This window comes from Peromyscus leucopus, chromosome X (genome assembly GCF_004664715.2).
Source record: "Peromyscus leucopus breed LL Stock chromosome X, UCI_PerLeu_2.1, whole genome shotgun sequence".
In the NCBI taxonomy this organism is placed as follows: domain Eukaryota; kingdom Metazoa; phylum Chordata; class Mammalia; order Rodentia; family Cricetidae; genus Peromyscus; species Peromyscus leucopus.
This window is the reverse complement of record NC_051083.1, coordinates 94,571,849-94,592,036: the sequence shown is the minus strand read 5'-3', so window position 1 is coordinate 94,592,036 and position 20,188 is coordinate 94,571,849. Positions and strand designations below refer to the sequence as shown.

The following is a 20,188-nucleotide window of genomic DNA, read 5'->3' as shown; positions in this document are numbered from 1 at the left end:
AGTTACAGTTCATCCCATCTAACATCTTATATATTGAGCATCTTATATATGCCCAGCATTTTACTAGGAGTAGTACATCAAACCTCACAAAGCCCTGAAAAATAATGTCAGGCATTGAGGCATAGAGGATTTAGATTTATTTGTTATTAAACCAACCACGGCTTTCATCTCCAAAAACTCAACATCTAGAAAGGTAGGTATAGATATAAATAAATAATTGTAGTGTCTCAACTTTCTTAAACTGGTAGTGGAAAAAAAATCAAGAGATTTGGTTACCTCACAATGGTTATAACTGCAGGAAGGAACAAAACTGTTCATTTCCTGGAAACTCCAAGGACTTTGCTTTAAAAAGCACTATTTTCTTCTCATAACAAAGTATTCTCTGATTTTTCCCAACAGAGTAGCATTCTGACCATGATGCTTCCTATTCTCCTTATCTTTTCCTATTCACTTCCATGGTGTATATCAACTTACAGATAGGTAGTTCACATTTATTTCTTTACTCTGTGATTTCTCTCTAGAGCAGTGGTTCTCAACCTTCCTAAGGCTTGGCCCTTTAGTATAGTTCCACATGTTATGGTAACCCCCAACTGTAAAATTATGTTATTGCTACTTCAAAACTGTAATTTTGCTACTATTATGAATCATAATGTAAATATTTGATATGTGTGATATCTGATATGCAATCCCTGTGAAAGTGTCATTCTAACCCCCCAAAGGGGTCCTGACCCATAGATTGAGAACCACTGCTCTAGATTATCAACATCATGAAAATAGGAACTCCCTTTCTCTTGTGATTGTGTGATATTTCCTCTACACTTCATATATAATGCAGTGCTTAGCACATAATAGACATTTAATAAATTTTTTGAATGACTGAACAAACTAAAATGTTGCACAGCCAGGCTTTTGTGACCCAAGCTAGCTACTGTATAAAATTGTTCACAAAGGTAGTTTGTGTTTACCCTGGCTGAGCTCTCCTTATAGTCTGTCTCTTGCTTTCTTCTGCATTGTTATCATTTCAGACATCAGGAATTGCAGAAGCACCCATGATTTCTGGAAACATATATTTTCTGGTGAAGGGGGGCAAAGTAATATAACTCTTTATTTAAATGAAGGGGAAAGTGGGAGTGCCAGGTGCAACACGAGAAACTCACTTGTTTGGGGGGGGAATTATTTCCCATCCTTTTCCTGGCTGGTTACTGGTTTCAGAGCTGCAGACATAATCCTGACCCCAGTCTGAGGGCAGAATCAACTGAGCAAATTAAGACAGAATGGAATTTTCAAAATGAGAGAACTAGAACATCTACTGAAATTGTTAGAAGAGGGAGGCTACATTTTTGATATCTTCATCAAGAAGATGGTATTCGGGGTGAGTTTGAATAACTAGCTAGAAGTTTGGTTTGTAGTAAATAGGAAAGGGGGTATGAAGGTAGAAAGCAGATAAACATTATCTACAAAGAGGTGGATATGAGAAGGAAGAGATATTAAAACTATTTAACATGTGCAAATCCAAGTGGACATTCTGACCCAGCCAAATATCTATTTGAATGATAAAATGCTGTGAAAGTACCAGGGCATATCACATTGGTGGTCAGTTCAAGAAAGGCAAGGTCAAATGTTGCAGAAATGTTAAGTAGTCTGACACAGTGAACATTAACATGATGATGAAAATTAACACTGGAAGCTATTAGGTACTTCAGTACTTTCTATTATATACTTACTGAATCTTCCACTGGACTAGACTGCACATCCTATTCCCGTTTTCTTGATTGAAACACTGAGTATGAGAGCTATCACCCCCCCTACACACACACACACACTTACCCACTTCAAAGCTTAGGGAACATCATAGAAGAGGAAGTGTTAAGAATGCAAGATCTGGAAGATGGGGAGGAAAGCTTTGAAATGATGGCATGGCTGTTCCATACACCGGTTCGGAGCAGTTGTGCTTGTCCACACAAGGCCTGCACAAGATTAAGCTGGCAAAAAAAAAATCCATTATGGGTGTATAAAGGGCCTCCAAGGCCCCATGCCTAGCAGAGGAGCAGCTTAGCAGTTAGTAGTAGCTGAGGTAAAGAGAATCACTCTCTTTGGGGAACATGTCTGCTGGTAGGTGGCCCACACAGCAGTGAGTAGCCCCACACCCTTGCATGTATGCCTAACACTAATTGGACTCAAGCAATTATTTTATTTTATTTTATTAACATTTTTTCATTTATTTTACATATTGACCACGGTTTCCCCTCCCTCCTCTCCTCCAGTTCCCTCTCTCCGACTCCCATCTACCCCCTCCCCATCTACTCCTCCTCTGTCCCCATTTTTAGAAAGAGCCAGGCCTCCCATGGGCTTGAACAAAGCATGGCACATCAAGTCGAGCTCCTCCCCACACTCCACAAAAAGGCTGGACAAGGTAATCCAGAATCAGAACAGGTTCCCCAAAGCCAGCTAAGCGCTAGGGACAGGTCCTGATCTCGCTGTTAGGCGCCCTACAAACAGACCAAGCTACACAACTGTCACACACATGCAGAGGGCCCAAGTCAGTCACATGGAGGCTCCCTAACTGTTGGTCCAGAGTGCATGTGCTCCCATGAGCTCAGGTCAGCTGTGATTATTAATAACAATTTTAAAAAGGGGACATGAAGCTAAGAGGTAGACAAGGTGTATGCACTAGGGAAGAGTAATAGCAGACAAATAAGAATGTGCTAATTTTTCAAAGGATAAATAAAAATATTTAAATTAAAAGAGATAAATTCACTTCCCTAAGTTCACCCACCTTCAAATATTAGAGCTGAGATTTAAATTTGTACTGATCAACTCTATAATTGTACTTAAACGTTTTACATTACACTCATTAATTTATTTTGTGTTTATGTATGTATATGTATATTAAGAGAAAGAGAGGGAGGTGTATGTGTTCCCATGTACATATGCCACCGCATGTGTGTAGAAGTCAGAAGGCAAATTTTAGGAGTCTGTTGGTTCTCTCCTTCTTCCATTGTGTGGTTCCTGGAAATTGAACTCAGTTCATCAAGCTTGGTGCCTTGGCAGCAAGCTTCTTATTTCAAAGAGCCATTTCACTAGGCCCATAATTTGTATATTTTAGCTAACATAATAATACCTCAGGCAGTACATACAACATAGATTTTCCTCTTTAACACTTGTGGAACTATATTGGAAGAAAAAAGCTTGGTTTTTCTTCACAAACATTACCATCTGGCTGAAGAAACAAGTTGTTGTGCCTCACAACCTGAGGACCGTTGGAAAGACTGTCCCATAGCAATATGTGATGCTTGTTCAATGATGGGAGCATTGAGTCCTGCAGCTTTTCACTGAAGCTGAGGTGGCTAGGGAAGATATGAGACTTGAATGTGGCATTGACATGTGGAGTAGTGGGATAGAACTGGCATTAAGATCATAAGTATTAGGATATGCTCCTTACCATTATGTCCAGACCAAAATAACTCCATTAGAGCCTCTTACACAAGGAATTTGCTCTTACAAGGTATTTTAGAAGTGGTCAGCCATATATTTGATTATCTAAATGCTGGCAAAAGTTTAGGGCCTTGAAGGATAGATGTACACTGTGACGAATTATACTGTATTCTGACCTACATTCATGTAGGTGAAAATGGGTATAATTATCAGACTCCAGAACATAGGTACATTTTATATATTGAAATGATTTTCCATGGCATTAGTGTTCCTTAGTAAAGCTACCAAATTAAAAAGCGACAAGATGATATTTTTTATTCTACATATCAACCACAGATCCCCTTCCCAGCCTTCCTCTTACTTCCCCTTAGCTTCTTCCCCCCAACCCAACCTCCATCCCCTCCTCCAAAAGGGTACGGGCTCCCATGGGGAGTCAGCAAAGCCTGGTACATTCAGTTGAGGCAGGACTAAGCCCCTCCCCACTGCATCAAGGCTGAGCAAGGTGTCCCACCATAGGTAATGGACTCCAGAAAGCCAGCTCATGAACCAGGGATAGATCCTGATCCCACTGCCAGGAGCCTTTCAAACAGACCAAGCTACACATCTGTCTCCCATATGCAGAGGGCCTAGTCCAGTCCCATACAGGTTCCACAGCTGTCGGTCTAAAGTTCGTGAGTTCCTATGAGCTTGGTTCAGTTGTCTCTGTAGGTTTCCCCATCATGATCTTGATGCCCCTTTGCTCATATAATCCCTCTTCCCTCTCTTTGACTGGATTCCTGGAGCTCAGCCTGGTGCTTGGCTCTGGATCTCTGCATTTACTCCCATCAGTTACTGAATGAAGGCTCTATGATGACAGTTAGGGTATTCACCACTCTGATGGGTAGGCCATCTCAGGCATTCTCTCCACTATTGCTAGTAGTCTAAGCTGGGGTCATCCTTGTGGATTCCTGGGAATTTCCCAAGCACCAGGTTTCTCCCTAAACCCATAATGTCTCCCTCTATCAAGATATCTCTTTCATTGCTCTCCCACTCTGTCCCTCCCCCAGCTCGACCATCCAATTCCCTCATGTTCTCATCCCCCATCCCTTCCCCTCTGCTGTCCCCTCTCACCCCCAGTTTACTCATGGAGATCTCATAAGATGACATTTTTCCACAGTGTTATAATGAGCTATTTACTGCTTCAGAGACTCACGTTACCAATCTCAACCACAGTCCTGACATTTGAGTTATCAATGCCATAGGCCAGCATCACCAATTCAGAAGGATGCCGTGTTTGTGATGATTCAATACACAGCTGTGAGTCGCTGACTATGTCATTATACTTTCCATTATAACTTTTTCTTTTCTTTTCTTTTCTTTTTTTTTTTTTTTTTGAGACAGGGTTTCTCTGTGTAGCTTTGCGCCTTTCCTGGAACTCGCTTTGTAGACCAAGCTGGCCTCGAACTCACAGAGATCTGCCTGCCTCTGCCTCCCAAGTGCTGGGATTAAAGGCATGCGCCACCACTGCCCGGCATTAAAGGACATTTTCAATATCAAAATACATATTGTTTCATTTTAAATCACCTGTTTTTTTTTTCTTCACAATAGAATTAGGTCATAATATATGGGTTTCAAACTATTGATAAAGTCTTTAGTTTTTGCCCTGGGCATCACACCCAGGATCTTACATATACTAGGCAAGCACTCTACCATTAAGCTATATCTCTAAGATACTTTTTCACTTTTTTATTTTGAGGCAAGATCTCATTAAGTTGTTCAGACTATCCTTGACTTTGTGATCTTCCTTCCATCAGACACCCAAGTAATTGGCATTATAGTCCTGCACCACCAGATCAAGTCACTTGCATCCTTCTAACTTATTCCTATCATTTTCTTTTCAGGATTACAAAGGAAAATAATAAATATTTGTAATAGGAGTGATAATGTTGGTCTGGTAAAGTTTTAGAAAAACACTGCATTATACTATCTCCCAAGGTCTTCATAGTTTTAATTTTCTGTAGGTGTAAACGGAGGGTTGAATTTTCAGTGGAAGGTGAGAGTACTCAATGGTAGAAATGACTACTGAGAAAACTGAGATTTGAGTGGCCCCATACAATTCAGGATAGAGAATCGACTTTCTTAGCGTCTTTACTCTGTCCATATCACTGTAATTGAAGAATTTTGTGGATACTGCCAGAGCCAGCATTACAGGAAATTGCCAAATGACTAATGGGACTTCTCTGGTTACTTTCATCAGTGACAGAGAACAATGATGCCTCCCTATCAGCTTGTTCTGGAGAATTCCTAGGAAACCTTAGTTTCCGCTCCTTGTATTTTTGCTCAGCTACTATCATTGGCATTTTATTCTCCTATCTTATTGAGCTCCATGACTTTTATAGTAGAAATATGGAAGCTCTTTGTCTATTATAGACCAATTTTTCACTGTTGCTTAGCCCTGCCTCCAGTTTGATATGCTAATATTATGGGAGACCAAACAGTTGCCATGTGGAAATGGAACATAGCTCCAAAATAAACCCATTGAGTATTCTCAGTTGAAGGATATAACTTTCCCCATTTAATAGCATGTATAACTGTTTTCTCCTCCCACTAATTATAAACATTCCCTGAAGAGTGATTTAAAATGCAGGAATGTATGGGCAAGCAAATACAAAATAACCATAATCCTAAGAAGAAAAATGTTCCATATGAAACAATACGACATCAAGGGTGAAATCTAGAACCAGTATATCAATCCTATCACTTTCTTTTCAGGATTACAAAGGAACATAATAAATACATGAAACAGAAATGAGTTGCTCTCTTGGTTTTATTTTTATTTTCTTCTGTTTCTCCACCAGCTCCAAGCTCCAAGCTGCCTCCTCTCAGAGTATTCCTTACGCTTACTCTCATGAAAAACTTTCCCGTGTGCATACCGTAAAATGGAGGGCAAACTGGAAAGTGTAAAGTACCACTTAGCATGTCAAAGGCATAAAAGAGAGATAAAACAGCTCATGTTGGGAAGGTGTTTGGAATCTAAAATAGTAATATTTTGTCATAGCTCTGCCATCACTACCTTATTATGGAGGTGTTGTGGTGATAAAATATTGTGGGAATGTCTAAAGAGATAAGAGACGATCTGAAAAATTCACAGTGTTCTCTGAGAATTAGGAAAAGGCACACATTACACAGAGAGGGAAGAACGATTGAGTGCGAGGTCAGCTCATAAATATGCCTCTCTCGTTGGGGGAAAAATGACCATTATTAAGCAACAACAACAAAAAGTCAAATGATACTAAATCCACTCTAGAGATAAAGTTTGTGTTGTAGATATCACTTAGAATTTATGTTTAGCTGTTTTTCCGAAGTGGATAAGGTCAGAATGAAAGTTTTCCTCCATGTGGAGTCCTTGGATTGTGGATCTGGTAGAGAGAGGACTTAGAAAACATTAAGACCTACATGTTAAAATCAAATCTTCTAGGTTAGTCTTGATTCATGTCATGGTGTCATCTGGTAGTCATTAATCATTACTTGAGGGTCATCACATTGCTTTAGGTATTGAGATTACAATGTTGTCCAAGAAAGATGGCATCCTTAATGAAATAGATTTTGTGTTCTGGTGGTAGAAGATAATGTCTGATGCTGAAAATGTAACAAAGGGAGTAACTAGGGACCACCTCAAGGTGAGTTCTCAGGAGTGGCCTAAGAACAGTCAAACTGAGAAATATATGGGAATGTATCAGAATGACTTACAGACTGAAGTCCAACAAGCCCAACAATGGTTGTGAATGGGAAGTCCAAGAATCTAGTAGCTGCTCGGTCCCACGAGGCTGGGTGTCTCACCTGGTCTTCTGGATTTGATGGCAAGACGAGGGCAAACAGGTGAAGAAAAAATGAACCCTTCCTTCTTTCATTGTCCTTATCTAGGCTTCCAGTAGAAGGTATGGTCCAAATTAAAGCTGTGCCTTCCTGCCTCAAGATCTGGAGTAAAGGCATGTTGTCTTCTTGCCTTAAGATTCAGATCACAAGTGTGCCCTCCATTTCTGGATTATAGTTCATTCCAGATATAGTCAAGTTGACAACCAAGAATAGCCATCACACTAGCATAAGTGGAGTCTTTCTTTCAAATAATGACATCATTGGATGAAATCATTAGTCCATTACTTGGTTAAGGAATGTGACTAAAAGTTAGATTCCCTGGCGTAATGTCTTTTCCTGGTTAACATGATCTACTAATGTTTTCTCTTTTTTAAATAGGGACAGAAGAAGTCCTATGCAAAGCCATGTGGGGGCCAAGACTGCAGTGGAAGCTGTACATGCTCTCCTGAGAAGGGAACAAGAGTAAGTTGCTTATTGCATTGTTGAAAGACAAATAGTCCCCAGAGGATGTTATCTGTTTTATGTTTCCTTTAAAATTAAGTAGTGTAGAATTTACTCTTATGATTTCAGAGCACAAGCAAAGTGATGAGAACAACTTGGAAGGAGCTTTGCTCACTACTAATAAGCAGAAAGGGACTGGTCAAATCTCTGAGGAACCATGAAGAGGTTTCCTTCACTGATTTAATGCTAAGGCTCCCCCACAGTGTCATTGGAGGGTTTCCAAAAGCTAGTCCGATTGTGCAGAACCAGATTATGATAATGTTTGTAGATATGTGGAAATTTTCATAGCTCATTTATATCCACTTAGTTTCTCCCTGCCACTCTAGGGAACAGGTGATGCAGTTTTTATCTACAGATTGGGATGCAACTTGTCCCAAATCACTGACTTATTGGGGGATAGAATCAAGAGTGTGGGGAAGCTGTAAAGTTCAGAAATACAGGCAACTATAAAAATGGTTTGTGAATACTCTATTAAAATAAAGGATATGTTTTAAAATACATTTTACACATCCATACAAAGTGCCACATGAATCACAATAAACACAGCATTTCCATCAGTGTCTATATACACTTAGCCATCATGTAATTTTCACCAAATAAACATGTGTCTTTAAGTATAATGTAGAAAATGTATTCAAAGGCATTCACTCTACTAAAATTATAGATAGATGTTTTTCTCCCAGAACTTATGGGCCACTGTGTAAAATTCAGATCTTCTAACTTCTAGAATTATGTTATGTTTGCATTCTCATCAAACTCCAATAAGCCAAAGAGCCTACACTGTCAAAGGAAGGTAGTAGCATAAATAGGTCAACCAAACCTTCAAATACATAGCCAAACAGGGAACACGGTGACCGTTCTGCCTTCCCTTTCATTATCTTCCATTTGCAGTACAGTGAAATGTCAAACTATGCCCGAATCTGAGGGAAAAGAATAAAAAGCCATCAGAAAGGATCATGCCCATTATACATTAAAGACATGAAGTTAGAGAATCATAAGCTCTCAGAAAAGGACAGCATTTTAGGGAGCTCTTCATCTTATCCACTGACTGTTCAGAGGAAACAGATTTAGAGGGACAATGACTTCCTGGAGTCACACAGCAAATTGATGACAGATTCCCAGCTATTACGTAGGTCTTTTGATTTCTTACCTGTTTGCTTCACTCACTCACCCACTCCGGCCTTCTAGTGAAGCTATGTTTATTGTAGCCACCAAGGCCAGTGCGTTCTTTAAAAGGATTTTTATTACATTGATTTATTTTGTTGAAAGGCACTTCATGCATGTGGAGGTCGGAGGATAACAACTCTCTGTACCATTTGGGCCTCAGTGATGGAACTCTCTTTTTTCTCTCCTTGTACCATTTTGTACCATATTGGCTCTGTCTTTGTGCCAATTTGGTCTCAGAAGTGGAGTTCTGATTGTCACTCTTGGCAGAAAGCACCTTTAGCATCTGAAGCATCTCGCTGGCCCTTATTTCCTTTTAATCAATGTACCAGAAGTACGACAAAGCAAAGATTCTTTTGATGGTCTCTCAGTACCACTACTGTCTTTGTGACTCTTTTCTATGTGAAATCAGTAATGTGCACACATATATACATTCACTCTTCATTTAAAATATTGGTTCCCAAATAGAATAGAAATGTGTTGGGGAGTTGTTTATTTTCAGTTTTGGTGGTGGTGGTGGTGGTTGGTTTGGGGTGTGTATGTGTCTTTGTGTGTTCATCTTCAAGGGCTTTTCTTCTACTTCTAGTTGAATGAATGGTCTTTGCTGATCATTTTAGGTTGTTCTGTGTTTTTGCCACTTCATAAAGGCAATGCTACATTGAAAATACTTATACAGACTTTCTTGTGCTGATAGTTACATAAATAGTAAAGATCAGAATTATTATGTATATGTGTCAACCTTCAAAACTACTGGAAAATTACCCCCACAAAGCATCTTTGAATTCATATCCTTATTCCTTTGGTATATGAGTGTTTGTGTTGCCACAGTTTTGCTAATATGGTGAGTGAAATGTATCTTCATTCACTGACAACCTGTGAATCTCAGGCCATGCTTGCATATTTACTGCAAGTTCGTGTCTTCTGGGAAATTCGTGCACATATCCTTTGAAGTGATATGGCAAATAAAAATGGCCCATGTGGAAGCAGAGAAGACGTGAAATTTGTCCGAAAAGAGAATTTCCTGATGGCTTGTGGTGGGTAGGAAATGGTGACTAAAACTCAACCATCAGGGAACTGAGAAGCCCTCAACTACTTGTTGCATTAGGATCATCTAACAATGACTGATCTGAAGTGAGACCAACCCCATACCAGGCACACATACCTGGAGCTACCTCACCGCTTAAGCCAAGGCTGAGGTTTGATTTTTTTTCCCCAAGATTCTGTGAGGAGCCTTCATTTGAGTTCCAAACATCTGGAGCCCAAGTTTGGCTTCTCCTTTGCAAATATGAGTGGTTGCATGGGCAAGGGTAGAAGAAAATGAGCTATCACTGTGCAGAGCTGTGTTTCAGTATTAAAAAGCCACAGACTCAACAGTTAACTGTCTTCTTAATGTCTGTTTGTGAAGTCTTAGATTTCTGAGAATATATGTCAGGCTTGTTGCAGTGCACCAACCTGTATTTTATGAGGCAAGAGACAGAATGTTGTATTTTCACAAACAAGTAAGGCCCATGCTCTTAGAACAAGCTGGGAACGTAAGTGCTTAATGCCACAAAACCTCTGTGTCCTGTTTTGTCACCCTTCCAGCACTCCTAGATTTCCAGGGACAAGCAGAGTTGTTTAATCTGGCTTTAGCACTATTAACCATGCAGGACAACCTCTTGGTCTGCTTTTTGTGCAGATGTCAGAAAGATTTGAGAATGTTTTCCTTAGCTGAGCAGAGGGCCCCATTTGGATTTCAAGCTGTTCTTCTCCAGCTGGGAGGGGAGCGGAAGATTGGGTCACTCCTGAGCAATGCTGCAGCCCCTGGCAGGCCGCCTCCTTCCTTCAAGACACATCAACTACATAACTTGATGGGCAGTATGTACCTTTCCTTTGCCAAAGGCCTCTTGAACTGACTGGGACATTTCCCAACACCTAGCATGCCTACAAACCACAATCCAGCCCTTTTGTACTGCAGCTATTGAGGACTGATGTCTCCAAATTATGCCATACCTGGTAAAAGCTCCAGCCAAGTGTGGGAGAACGGCATTGCACTTTGCAAAGCCTCACTGTGCTTCTCGTCTTAGGGACGGTACAACATGACTTACTTAAATCCTATTACTGAAATCTTAGCTTACTATAAAAGGACAATTTTTAAAAGATGGCATATCTCCTAGTGTTAAATAAAAGTCGTTGCCTTAAAAACAAAGCTAGACATTTAAATTTGATATTTGACTTTCAAGCTTCTTTCTTGGGTCTAAGTTTTGTTATCCAGAAGAAGCATTCTTTTGAGTTACTCTCTTGATTTTATTTTTATTTTGTTTTCCTGCCATTGGATCAACCAAAGCACTTTAGGTTAACATATCTACCCCTTTCATGTTTCCTTTATAGGCATTATTGCCTGTTAGTGTGTGTGTGTGTGTGTGTGTGTGTGTGTGTGTGTGTGTGTGTGTGTTTGAAATTGGGGTGTGAGGGAGGTCTATTTTTATTGTTGTTGTTGTTGTTTTGTTTTTAATATTTTCAGAGTTTTACCTGTTGTCATAGCCTTCTAGTGTTTATGTACAACATGGTAAACTCCTCACTATCCACTGTATCTAAAGGATCATTAACACACGGTCCAACAGGATGATAATAAAACAACAGGGAATAGAGTAGGATAAGGCAGACGTCTGTGGGTTACAGAGGGAGGAAGGAAAGAATTAGCAATTGGCTAATTCACAAGAAAATTGTGAGTCGTATTGGTGCCCATGGAACAAGTCAGCTGATACAATGAATACCAGCTGTTTATAGGAGAATAAATTGACCAACTAGTGCCCAGTGCATCTAGGTTCTGGACTTAATGGTAAATATGTTTTCTTGGGAGCAGCAGCAGGATGCAGATCAACAAGAACTTGAGTCATTTGAGATCAGTTTCTCAGGAAACTGAAGCTTTGTAAACTCTCAAGCTGGGTAGGACATCACTTCCCAAATCATAAAATGGACAAATGAGCTTTACCTAGGGGAAGCCAAGCATTCTCTGCAAATGGCACATCAAATAGTTGCTTACACCAGAAAGCTAGCAACTGTTCCTGTGTTCTTTCCCTTCAATCTGTCATCAGTTTAGCTACCTTAATCAATCTAGTAACTATTCGCTTTTCTCTATACTAGCTTATTCAATCTCAATCTGTATCGTTTCTTGCCTGAACTACTGTAATCCAGTATAGTTTGTTCTCCCAGACCCTTACTTCATTCTCTCCTAATCATTGTGCTTCCCTATTTTTTCCAAAACACAAATATCATTATGAAACTGGTGATTAAAATCTTTCAATGACCACCCCTATAGATTCACATTAAAACCTTAATTACCAAATGTACAAAACGCTCCAAGACCTGGCCTTTACCTCTCCAGCATTACCTCTCATCACTACAAAACTTTTGCCTCTTCACAAAATAAAACAAAATTTTAAGCATATACATATATGTAACATATTTATTTCTCATAATTTGATATACATGTGAGAAATAAATGTTAAATATATATATGATATATATATATATATATATATATATAGTCAGAACTAGGTATGTGTTTTTGATAGCACCACTTACTCTGAGGGTGCTATCCATTCATTGGCTGTACTTGTTCTCTGCTAACTTCCTTCTGTTAATCCATCCTTTAAATACAAGCATCAACTTTCCATGAACTATAAAACTGATGTTATCTACTTTATCATCCTTCCTTTTATGCTGAATTACAGTAAACTAATCAGTTTTTAGCACTGCCCAGTCTGATGAACAGCCAAAGGACAGACACTGTGTCTTCTTATACCCTGCATGGCTGTCAAGCATGATACACTGTTTCATAAAGGGCTGACCAACTGACTATGTATAATTCCAGGCCTTCTTGACATGTCCTGGGTTAGGTCTGAGATCACTATAAAGATGTGGAAGTCTCCTACCCAGAAAGGACACAGCAACACTAAAAAGGAGGATCCAAGGCACTTCCTCCTGTTCATTGGATCCCACTGGTTGTCAGGGTTTCACATTCTGGCTCTTACTGTTTGCTTTGGAATCCTGCTTTCCCTAACTCCTCTGAGATTTTTACATTGGCTCTTCTTTTGCCTGATAACTTCTTATTTTGTATTTACAAGAGATTTGAGCAAAAAAAAAAATGTTTTCTTTTACTGCCAGCAATCTGCTCCAACAAGATAAGGGCATTCTCAAATAATTCATAACTTTTTGACACTGATTTCCTTCTCCTTTCCACCAACTTTTTCCTTAAAGCCTCTTAATCTTGTGCAAAAATGATGGGATTGCATTTCACTTGTTTCTTCCCTTTGGTGGAGAGTAAGGGGCCCAAGTCTGAGCAGGGAGGTGGCTGCTGGGTGGCAGAAGGGAAAGGGGGTAGGAAAGGTCCTTTGGTAATTACACATTGTAATTCAGGTCCAAGGTAATTGATGATACTCTTAAAAGTTAGTGGCTGTGCTCTGGCTCAAGCTGCATTCATAGCCAAGCAGATGTTCACAGATGATCTTAATCATTTTTTTATCATATTGGAACATACATGGAGTTTATTTTCTTTGCTAGAAGGGGGGCTTCTATTAGAAAGAAGCCATGTAGCTGGAGGGGAAGGTGAATACACAACTGCAAAGACGAGAGGACTTCTTTTGCTCTCTAGAGAACTAAGTGTTATGCCTGAGCTTTGCCAACTAGTGTTTTCTCCTCGGAGGGTATCAGTATACCTTGAAGTTTTTAAAAAAAAAAAGCAGTGGGTTATGTGGCCTATAAGGACCTACCACCTCCCATGATCAACCTTATACTCTCTGTTACTGTGTTCTGAAATTGTTTTCCACAGAGTGAGTTCTTGTGCTTTCCAGTGTGCTATTGAGATATGAAGAGCAACATTCGACAATCTTGACTTTTAGGTGGCTTTAAGAAGCTTCCTCTGTCTTTAGTCACTCACAGTGATGTGTTTTTTTTTTCTTTTGAGGTACTAGAGTTCAAATCCAAGGCCCCACATATGCAAGGCAAGCACCCTATCACTGAACTAGGGCTGCAGCCCCCCAGCCATGGTTTCTTTCCTGCTGCTAGCAGGGGCTCCTAACACTGAAGTTGGGCCATTTGAAGATAGTCACAGGGATAGCTATCTGCCAGAACCATAACATTCTTTCCTGCCTTGCTTAGGAATCATTCTGTTTGCAGTTTTAGCTTTGAAATTTACTCTTAGTTCAGCAAGGTTCACTATCCTTATAGTGTCTAAATCTATCTCCATCTCAGAGGGGAAGGACTGGGGTCACCTTACATACCTGAGGAGTCATATGCACAAGACATTTGTCTTTAGAGACTGTTCAGTTTTCCTTTCACTGATTCTGCTAATCCATATGCCAGAGATATTGGATATCAAACCATAGGTGAGCATCTTGTGCATCAATCTGTGGCATATTCTCTCCTCCTAGAAACTGCCTTCTTTGTCCCTTGCCAGTTACTTACTCCAATTTTTGTCCTTGTTCTCTTTTCTGCCTAGTCCCTAATTTCTTCCTACACACCTCTAGACTTCCCTCACTCTCGCTTTAGCATTTCTGTCTCTCCGTCTCTCTTTTGCGTTTTCCCCATCATGGCCTCCTCGCACCACCTCCCTCTTCCGCATTCTGTTTCATGAGATTGTTTCCAGTGTCACCAGTCTGTATAACCATCCCTTTATTCTTTGTCACCTCTGCAAGCATGAAAAATTCATCATCAGGGTATCAGGAAAGAGTCCTTGAAATGAACTTTACAAAAGCATGCCACTTGTCCAAAGATTCTAAATCTCGGAGTCTAGATAAGTGGTCTTCACAATTTGGTATTAGAGTTAGGACATGCAAGTCAATCCATTGGGTTTGGAAGAAAATATTACAATATACTTAGGATTATGTTAAGAAAATCTAGAGATACTAAGATTCTAAGGCTAGAGTTGTGTAGCTGAGTAGTAGTAGATGCAGCATAGTGTGATAAGGCCCTACGTTTGATTCAGAGCAAAGGAAGGAAAGAAGGAATGGAGGGAGGGAAGAGGATACTACCTTTGATGGCTAGTTTTATGTCAACTTGACATTAGGTGGAGTCATCTGAGAGGAGGGAACCTCAATTGAGAACGTGTCTCCATAAATTTGGGCTGTGGGCAAGCCTATAGGGCATTTTCTTAATTAGTGAATGATGAAGGAGGGCCCAACCCATTGTGAATGGGGACATCCCTGGGCTGGTGGTCCTGTGTCTATAATAAAGCAGGATGATCAAGCCATTGTGAAGCAATCCAGTAAGCAGCTCCCCTCCATGGCCTCTACATCAGTTCCTGCCTCCAGCTTCCTGTATTGACTTTCTTCCGTGATGAACAGCAACAAAGACGTTTAAGCCAAATAAACCCTTTCCTCCCAACTTGCTTTTGCTCCTGGTGTTTCATCACAGCAATAGTAACCCTAACTAGGACACTGACCAAGGCTTTTAACATGCTGTTTCATCTTATATGTGTGTGTATATAGATTCATGTAAATGTACAAAGAGAAGAACAGATATATGATATATAATTATTAATAATCTCTTCTAAGGCATACATGCGGTAAAGAAGCATGCTTTCAGTGCTAGGCATTGAGCCTAGCTAGGGCTCATGTATATCAGATAAGCACTATGCTGTGATGCTACATCCCAACTCCAAAGTTACTTTTTATTAACTGAAGGGGCTGTTTAATCAAAGGACTTTGAAAAATACAGGTTTAGACTAAGTGTTTTTCCTACTCATACCCCATTTTTGCCCCCCAAAATTTAAGTAACCCAATCACGTATATAACAAATCCAACATTCACTATTGATAAATGATGAAGGATCTTACCATAAAACAATTCCATATACATATGATTTCACTATTTGTTAAAGATTAAAGCAAATTTGCATAATGATTAGATAGGTTTGCTTGTTAGTTTTTACATAAAGATCCAAATCTCTGCTGAATATTTGCTGCTACAAGATATAGAATATTATAGATTATATTGATCTCTGGTCATGTTTGTGAGGGATCATCTAGATTATATTAACAGAGGTAGGAGACCCATCCTACCTGCCAGGTAGAGTAAAAAGGAGGAAGCCATCTGAGTATCAAGATTCATTGATTAGTTTTCTGATTATAGAAAGAATGGGAGCACCCACCTCTTGCCCTTGCCACCATACTCTCTCTACCTTGATGGACTGTACCCTTGGAACTATAAGCCAAAATAAGCTGTTGTTAGGTATTTTGTTATAGCAATAAGACAAGTAACTGATCTATAGAGCATCTTAAATTTTTTTCAGAGTTGATGGATATTTTGATTGTCTAATTGTTGATGCTAAGAAAGGCCATTTCATATAAATAGTACAAAGAAGTATGTGTACAGCCATTTCAGAAATTCTTGGAAATAATAACCTAATCCTAAGCCAAAATTCAATTAATAACTCTTTATGAAACTAAAGTCAACAACTCAAGCATCAATTTTAAAATCAAACATTCTACCACAATAAATCCAAAGACACATGCTGAGGAATAATGTAAAAACATTTAGAAGTCTTTCTTTCTTGTAATTAAACCATTCTATAAGAGCAATGTATATGTCTTAGTTGGGATTTCTATTGCTGTGAAGAGGCACCATGACCACAGCAACTTTTACAAAGGAAACATTTAATTGGGGTGGCCCTCTTACAGTTCAGAGATTCAGTCCATTATCATCATGGTGGTACACAGCTGTGTGCAGGCAGACATGGTGCTGGAGAAGTAGCTGAAAGTTGTACATCTTACAGGCAACAGGAAGTCAACTGAGACACTGGGATTAGCTTGAGCATGGGAGACCTCAAAGCCTGCCCCCACAGTGACCCACTTCTTCCAACAAAGCCATACCTCCTAATAGTGCCACTCCCTTTAGGGGCCATTTTATTTCAAACCACCACCACTATATATGTGTGTGTGCGTGTGTGTGCGTGTGTATTCGTATATGTGTATGTGTATATATATATATATATATATATATATATATATATATATATGAAAAGCACTGCAATTCATAACATATAGTAATCTCAGACCTAAGTGGATGTGTTTCCAACAGCATCCATTGACAACTGTGTGGCATGTTCAGTACCTAGTGCTAGTGTTATGTGTTCAGAATCAAGGCTGCAGTGAAGCTGTATAATGCCACAAAGGCAAGTACTGCCTGAAACACCTCAGATTCATTATGTGTTTGATTCTGAATTCAGTTTTTGGTCCTTGTGTATCCATAAACCTTTACCTTTGCCAAAAGTTTTAAGAACCCCACATTCAATTACAAAGTCCCATGACCCACAATTTGAGAAGTGACATAGACCACACTTAAACTACATGAGGACCAGCAAACATACAAAAGAACTCTGCATAAGAGAAAAGTAGCCGTCACCAGATTGCTTGTGATTTCCATACAGAAGACTAATGCAAAGAATGTTTGAGCCTCACCCTGAGAGCACCACAAAAAGCAACACAGTGAAGATCTCAGAAGATGAAATGAGACAGCAAAAAGCACTTTTTTCAAAATGACAGAATCTGGGCCTGGAGAGATGGCTCAGGAGTTAAAAGCACTTACTGCTCTTCTAGAAGACCTGGGTTCAACTCCCAGGACCCATATATTGGCTCACAACCATCTGTAACTCCAGTTCCAGGGAATCTGACACCTGCACCAGGCATATACATGGGGCATAGACTCACATGCAGGCAAAAACACCTATATGCATAAAATGAATAAAATTTTGAAAGATTGCAGAATCTCAAACTTGGGAAGGTTGGATCCAGCACCAATGTTATAAATCATAGATTGTAAAAGACTTTCATCACATGCCCAGGAGTACTCTTTCTTCTCATATTAAACATGAAAGTGTTTACAAGAAAGTACCTGAAAGGTTAAGAGACTTCCATGGCCACCTTCAAGTGACATAGCTAAGGCTCTAAACCAAGCATCTCATTCCCCTTGCTTCCTGTTCTTCCTATTATGTCAAATGGCTCTTCTCCCCATGCCCATCATTGTCTCAACTCCCTACATTATTTACAGTGCTTGGACTATTGTGAATTGAAGAATACTTGGAGTGAAGAAAATATGCTTAGACATAGACCAGATACTTAAAAATCAATTCCCTTTATTTTTCTAGCCCAGCAAGCAATAACTCCATACTGCCAGAATACCATCAATTTTTGTTTGGATTTTAAAATGTTTACTAATGTTTTTGTCTTTTAAGGGCTAAAGAAATGAACTTCATGCTTAAGTAAAGCCTGGTTTTCTTCTGGGATGACAAGTTTGGGAGGGATCATGTCATATCTTGCAGCTCTAAACAGGTCTTTCCCCTTTTGCAGGCCACTCACTGTATGGAAACTCATTGCAATGGACTTCAGATTATAGAGTTGAAGTTACTGAGTATATGTCAGAGAAATCATTTGGAGTCTACTTGGTGGGGGGAATGTATTAATGCAAGTCTTCCAAGAATGTTCAACAAAATTAATTGTACAGAATCTCTCTTGCACACTAGTAAAAGTCAATGGGAAAATGTACATTACTTTGCAGAAATTGGCTTCATTGTCATCTTTCAAAAGGGCTTTTATTTTAACAAATGTGGCACATGTCCAATTATTCAATGACCTCTTCCACTTAAAAAATCTACAGAAGTGGATTCCTAGGCTAGATTCTCTATTTCATTTTTCTCGTTGTGTTATGTGAGGTTCAAACCCTCTAGACAAACATTTAAAGAAAGCACCCAGGGACCTAACATTGGTGCTGGCACTCTAGACAGTGCAAACATATTACAAACACCAAGCCTTTCCTGGAGGAAGGGACAGTGGAGTGCTTACCTACCTGGCCATGCAGATAGTTCAAAGTCTAAAGAGCAGACACAAAACCCCCAAAGCAAAGAAGTTTGTATGTATTGGTATGATTAAGAAACTCTTTAAAACATTGTTACAGAAATGTTTCTTTGGGAAGGTTAAGTTGGTGGGAGATAAATGGGGTGGGTTGAAGTAAGAGACATAAAGGACAAATACCAGACTCCTTGTTTATAAAAGTTGAGTGGCATGTCCAAAACCTCTAGTGTAAAGAATAAGAGGTTTACATTGTCTGCTGTTTAGATGCTACATTTCTCTGAATGAGTCCACCTTAGAACATACAAATATACATTCACCTGAGCTAGTGACTTGGTGGTGCTTGGCTTCTAGTTAGATGAATGTATCCTATTTTTACTGTTTGAATGCTCTGGAAAATGGTGCTTGCTCCTTTCCATTACATTCCTTTAACCCCTTCAAAGCATTGCATAGTTCCTGCCAATCCCATTAAAAGCATTCATCCTCAAGCCAAATGGAATCCACATCACAGAGGTAGACTGTGAGATGGTTTTTCTGTGGGACACTAGAACCTCCCAAGGATTTCCTGTGGTATCCAGGGAGGAAGATCAACTTGATGGTTTCTCCAAGGTCATCTGTTTCCTGATCAATGAATTTTGTTGTGGAAACTTTGAATAAAAAACAGAGGTTGGAGTATCATGGAGGCAGAAAAAGGAAGTCTTTTCATAAGAGACAGATTTTAAAGTGGAAAAATCAGTCAGGTACCTTAGTGTTGTGCCCTTATCCTGAACCAGCTGTGACACTGGCAGTCTCATACTGTGCACAGACTTACTTTTTCATTTTTGAAAACTCAAAACAAATGCTCATTCCTTCCTCCTTCAGGAAGATTAATGTATATGATTTATTATCGTTCATATCAAAGAAATCATGGCTTCTGTCCCTGTGCATGTCTTTGCTAGTTCATGTAATTGTAGTGACTTGGCATTGCACTGCTTTAGTTGGGTTCCCTCACAGAGCTGACACGAGTCAGTGATTTCTGTCCCCTTCCCATGTTGCTGGGAGAAATGCCAATAAAGCTCTGAGCAAAGAAGGGAGCTGGAGAGAAACATGCTGTGGGGCCCGGAATGGAGGGAGAGGTAACCAGGGTTCAGGAGCCAGGTTTCCCCAGAGAGAGAGACAAAAAGAAAGCAAACAAAAGGAAGAGAGGGGGTTCCGTAGACAGGGCCTCTTTGCTATAAGAAGGGAACCTTAAAGTTCACAGAGCTCAAGGAAGAGAAAGAAGCCTGGAGTTAAGCATTTAAGTCTTTGCAATGCCAATGAAGAATTTATTAACTAAGCATACATAGAGAGAAAAAGCTGCACATCCAGTGAGCATTTTTTGTTCTTAAAACCTGTTTAACTCCATGAACTAAAATATGTACCCAAACC

General features: G+C 39.6%; 1 protein-coding gene across 1 annotated transcript in view; it reads left to right on the top strand.

Moving 5' to 3' along the window:
• Positions 1–20,188, top strand: part of Col4a6 (collagen type IV alpha 6 chain) — a 293,605-nt gene that overhangs the window by 130,247 nt on the left and 143,170 nt on the right. The window contains exon 3 of the mRNA XM_028876978.2: positions 7,669–7,752. Coding sequence (XP_028732811.1) covers positions 7,669–7,752 — 84 coding nt within the window. The remainder of the gene's footprint in view (positions 1–7,668; positions 7,753–20,188) is intronic.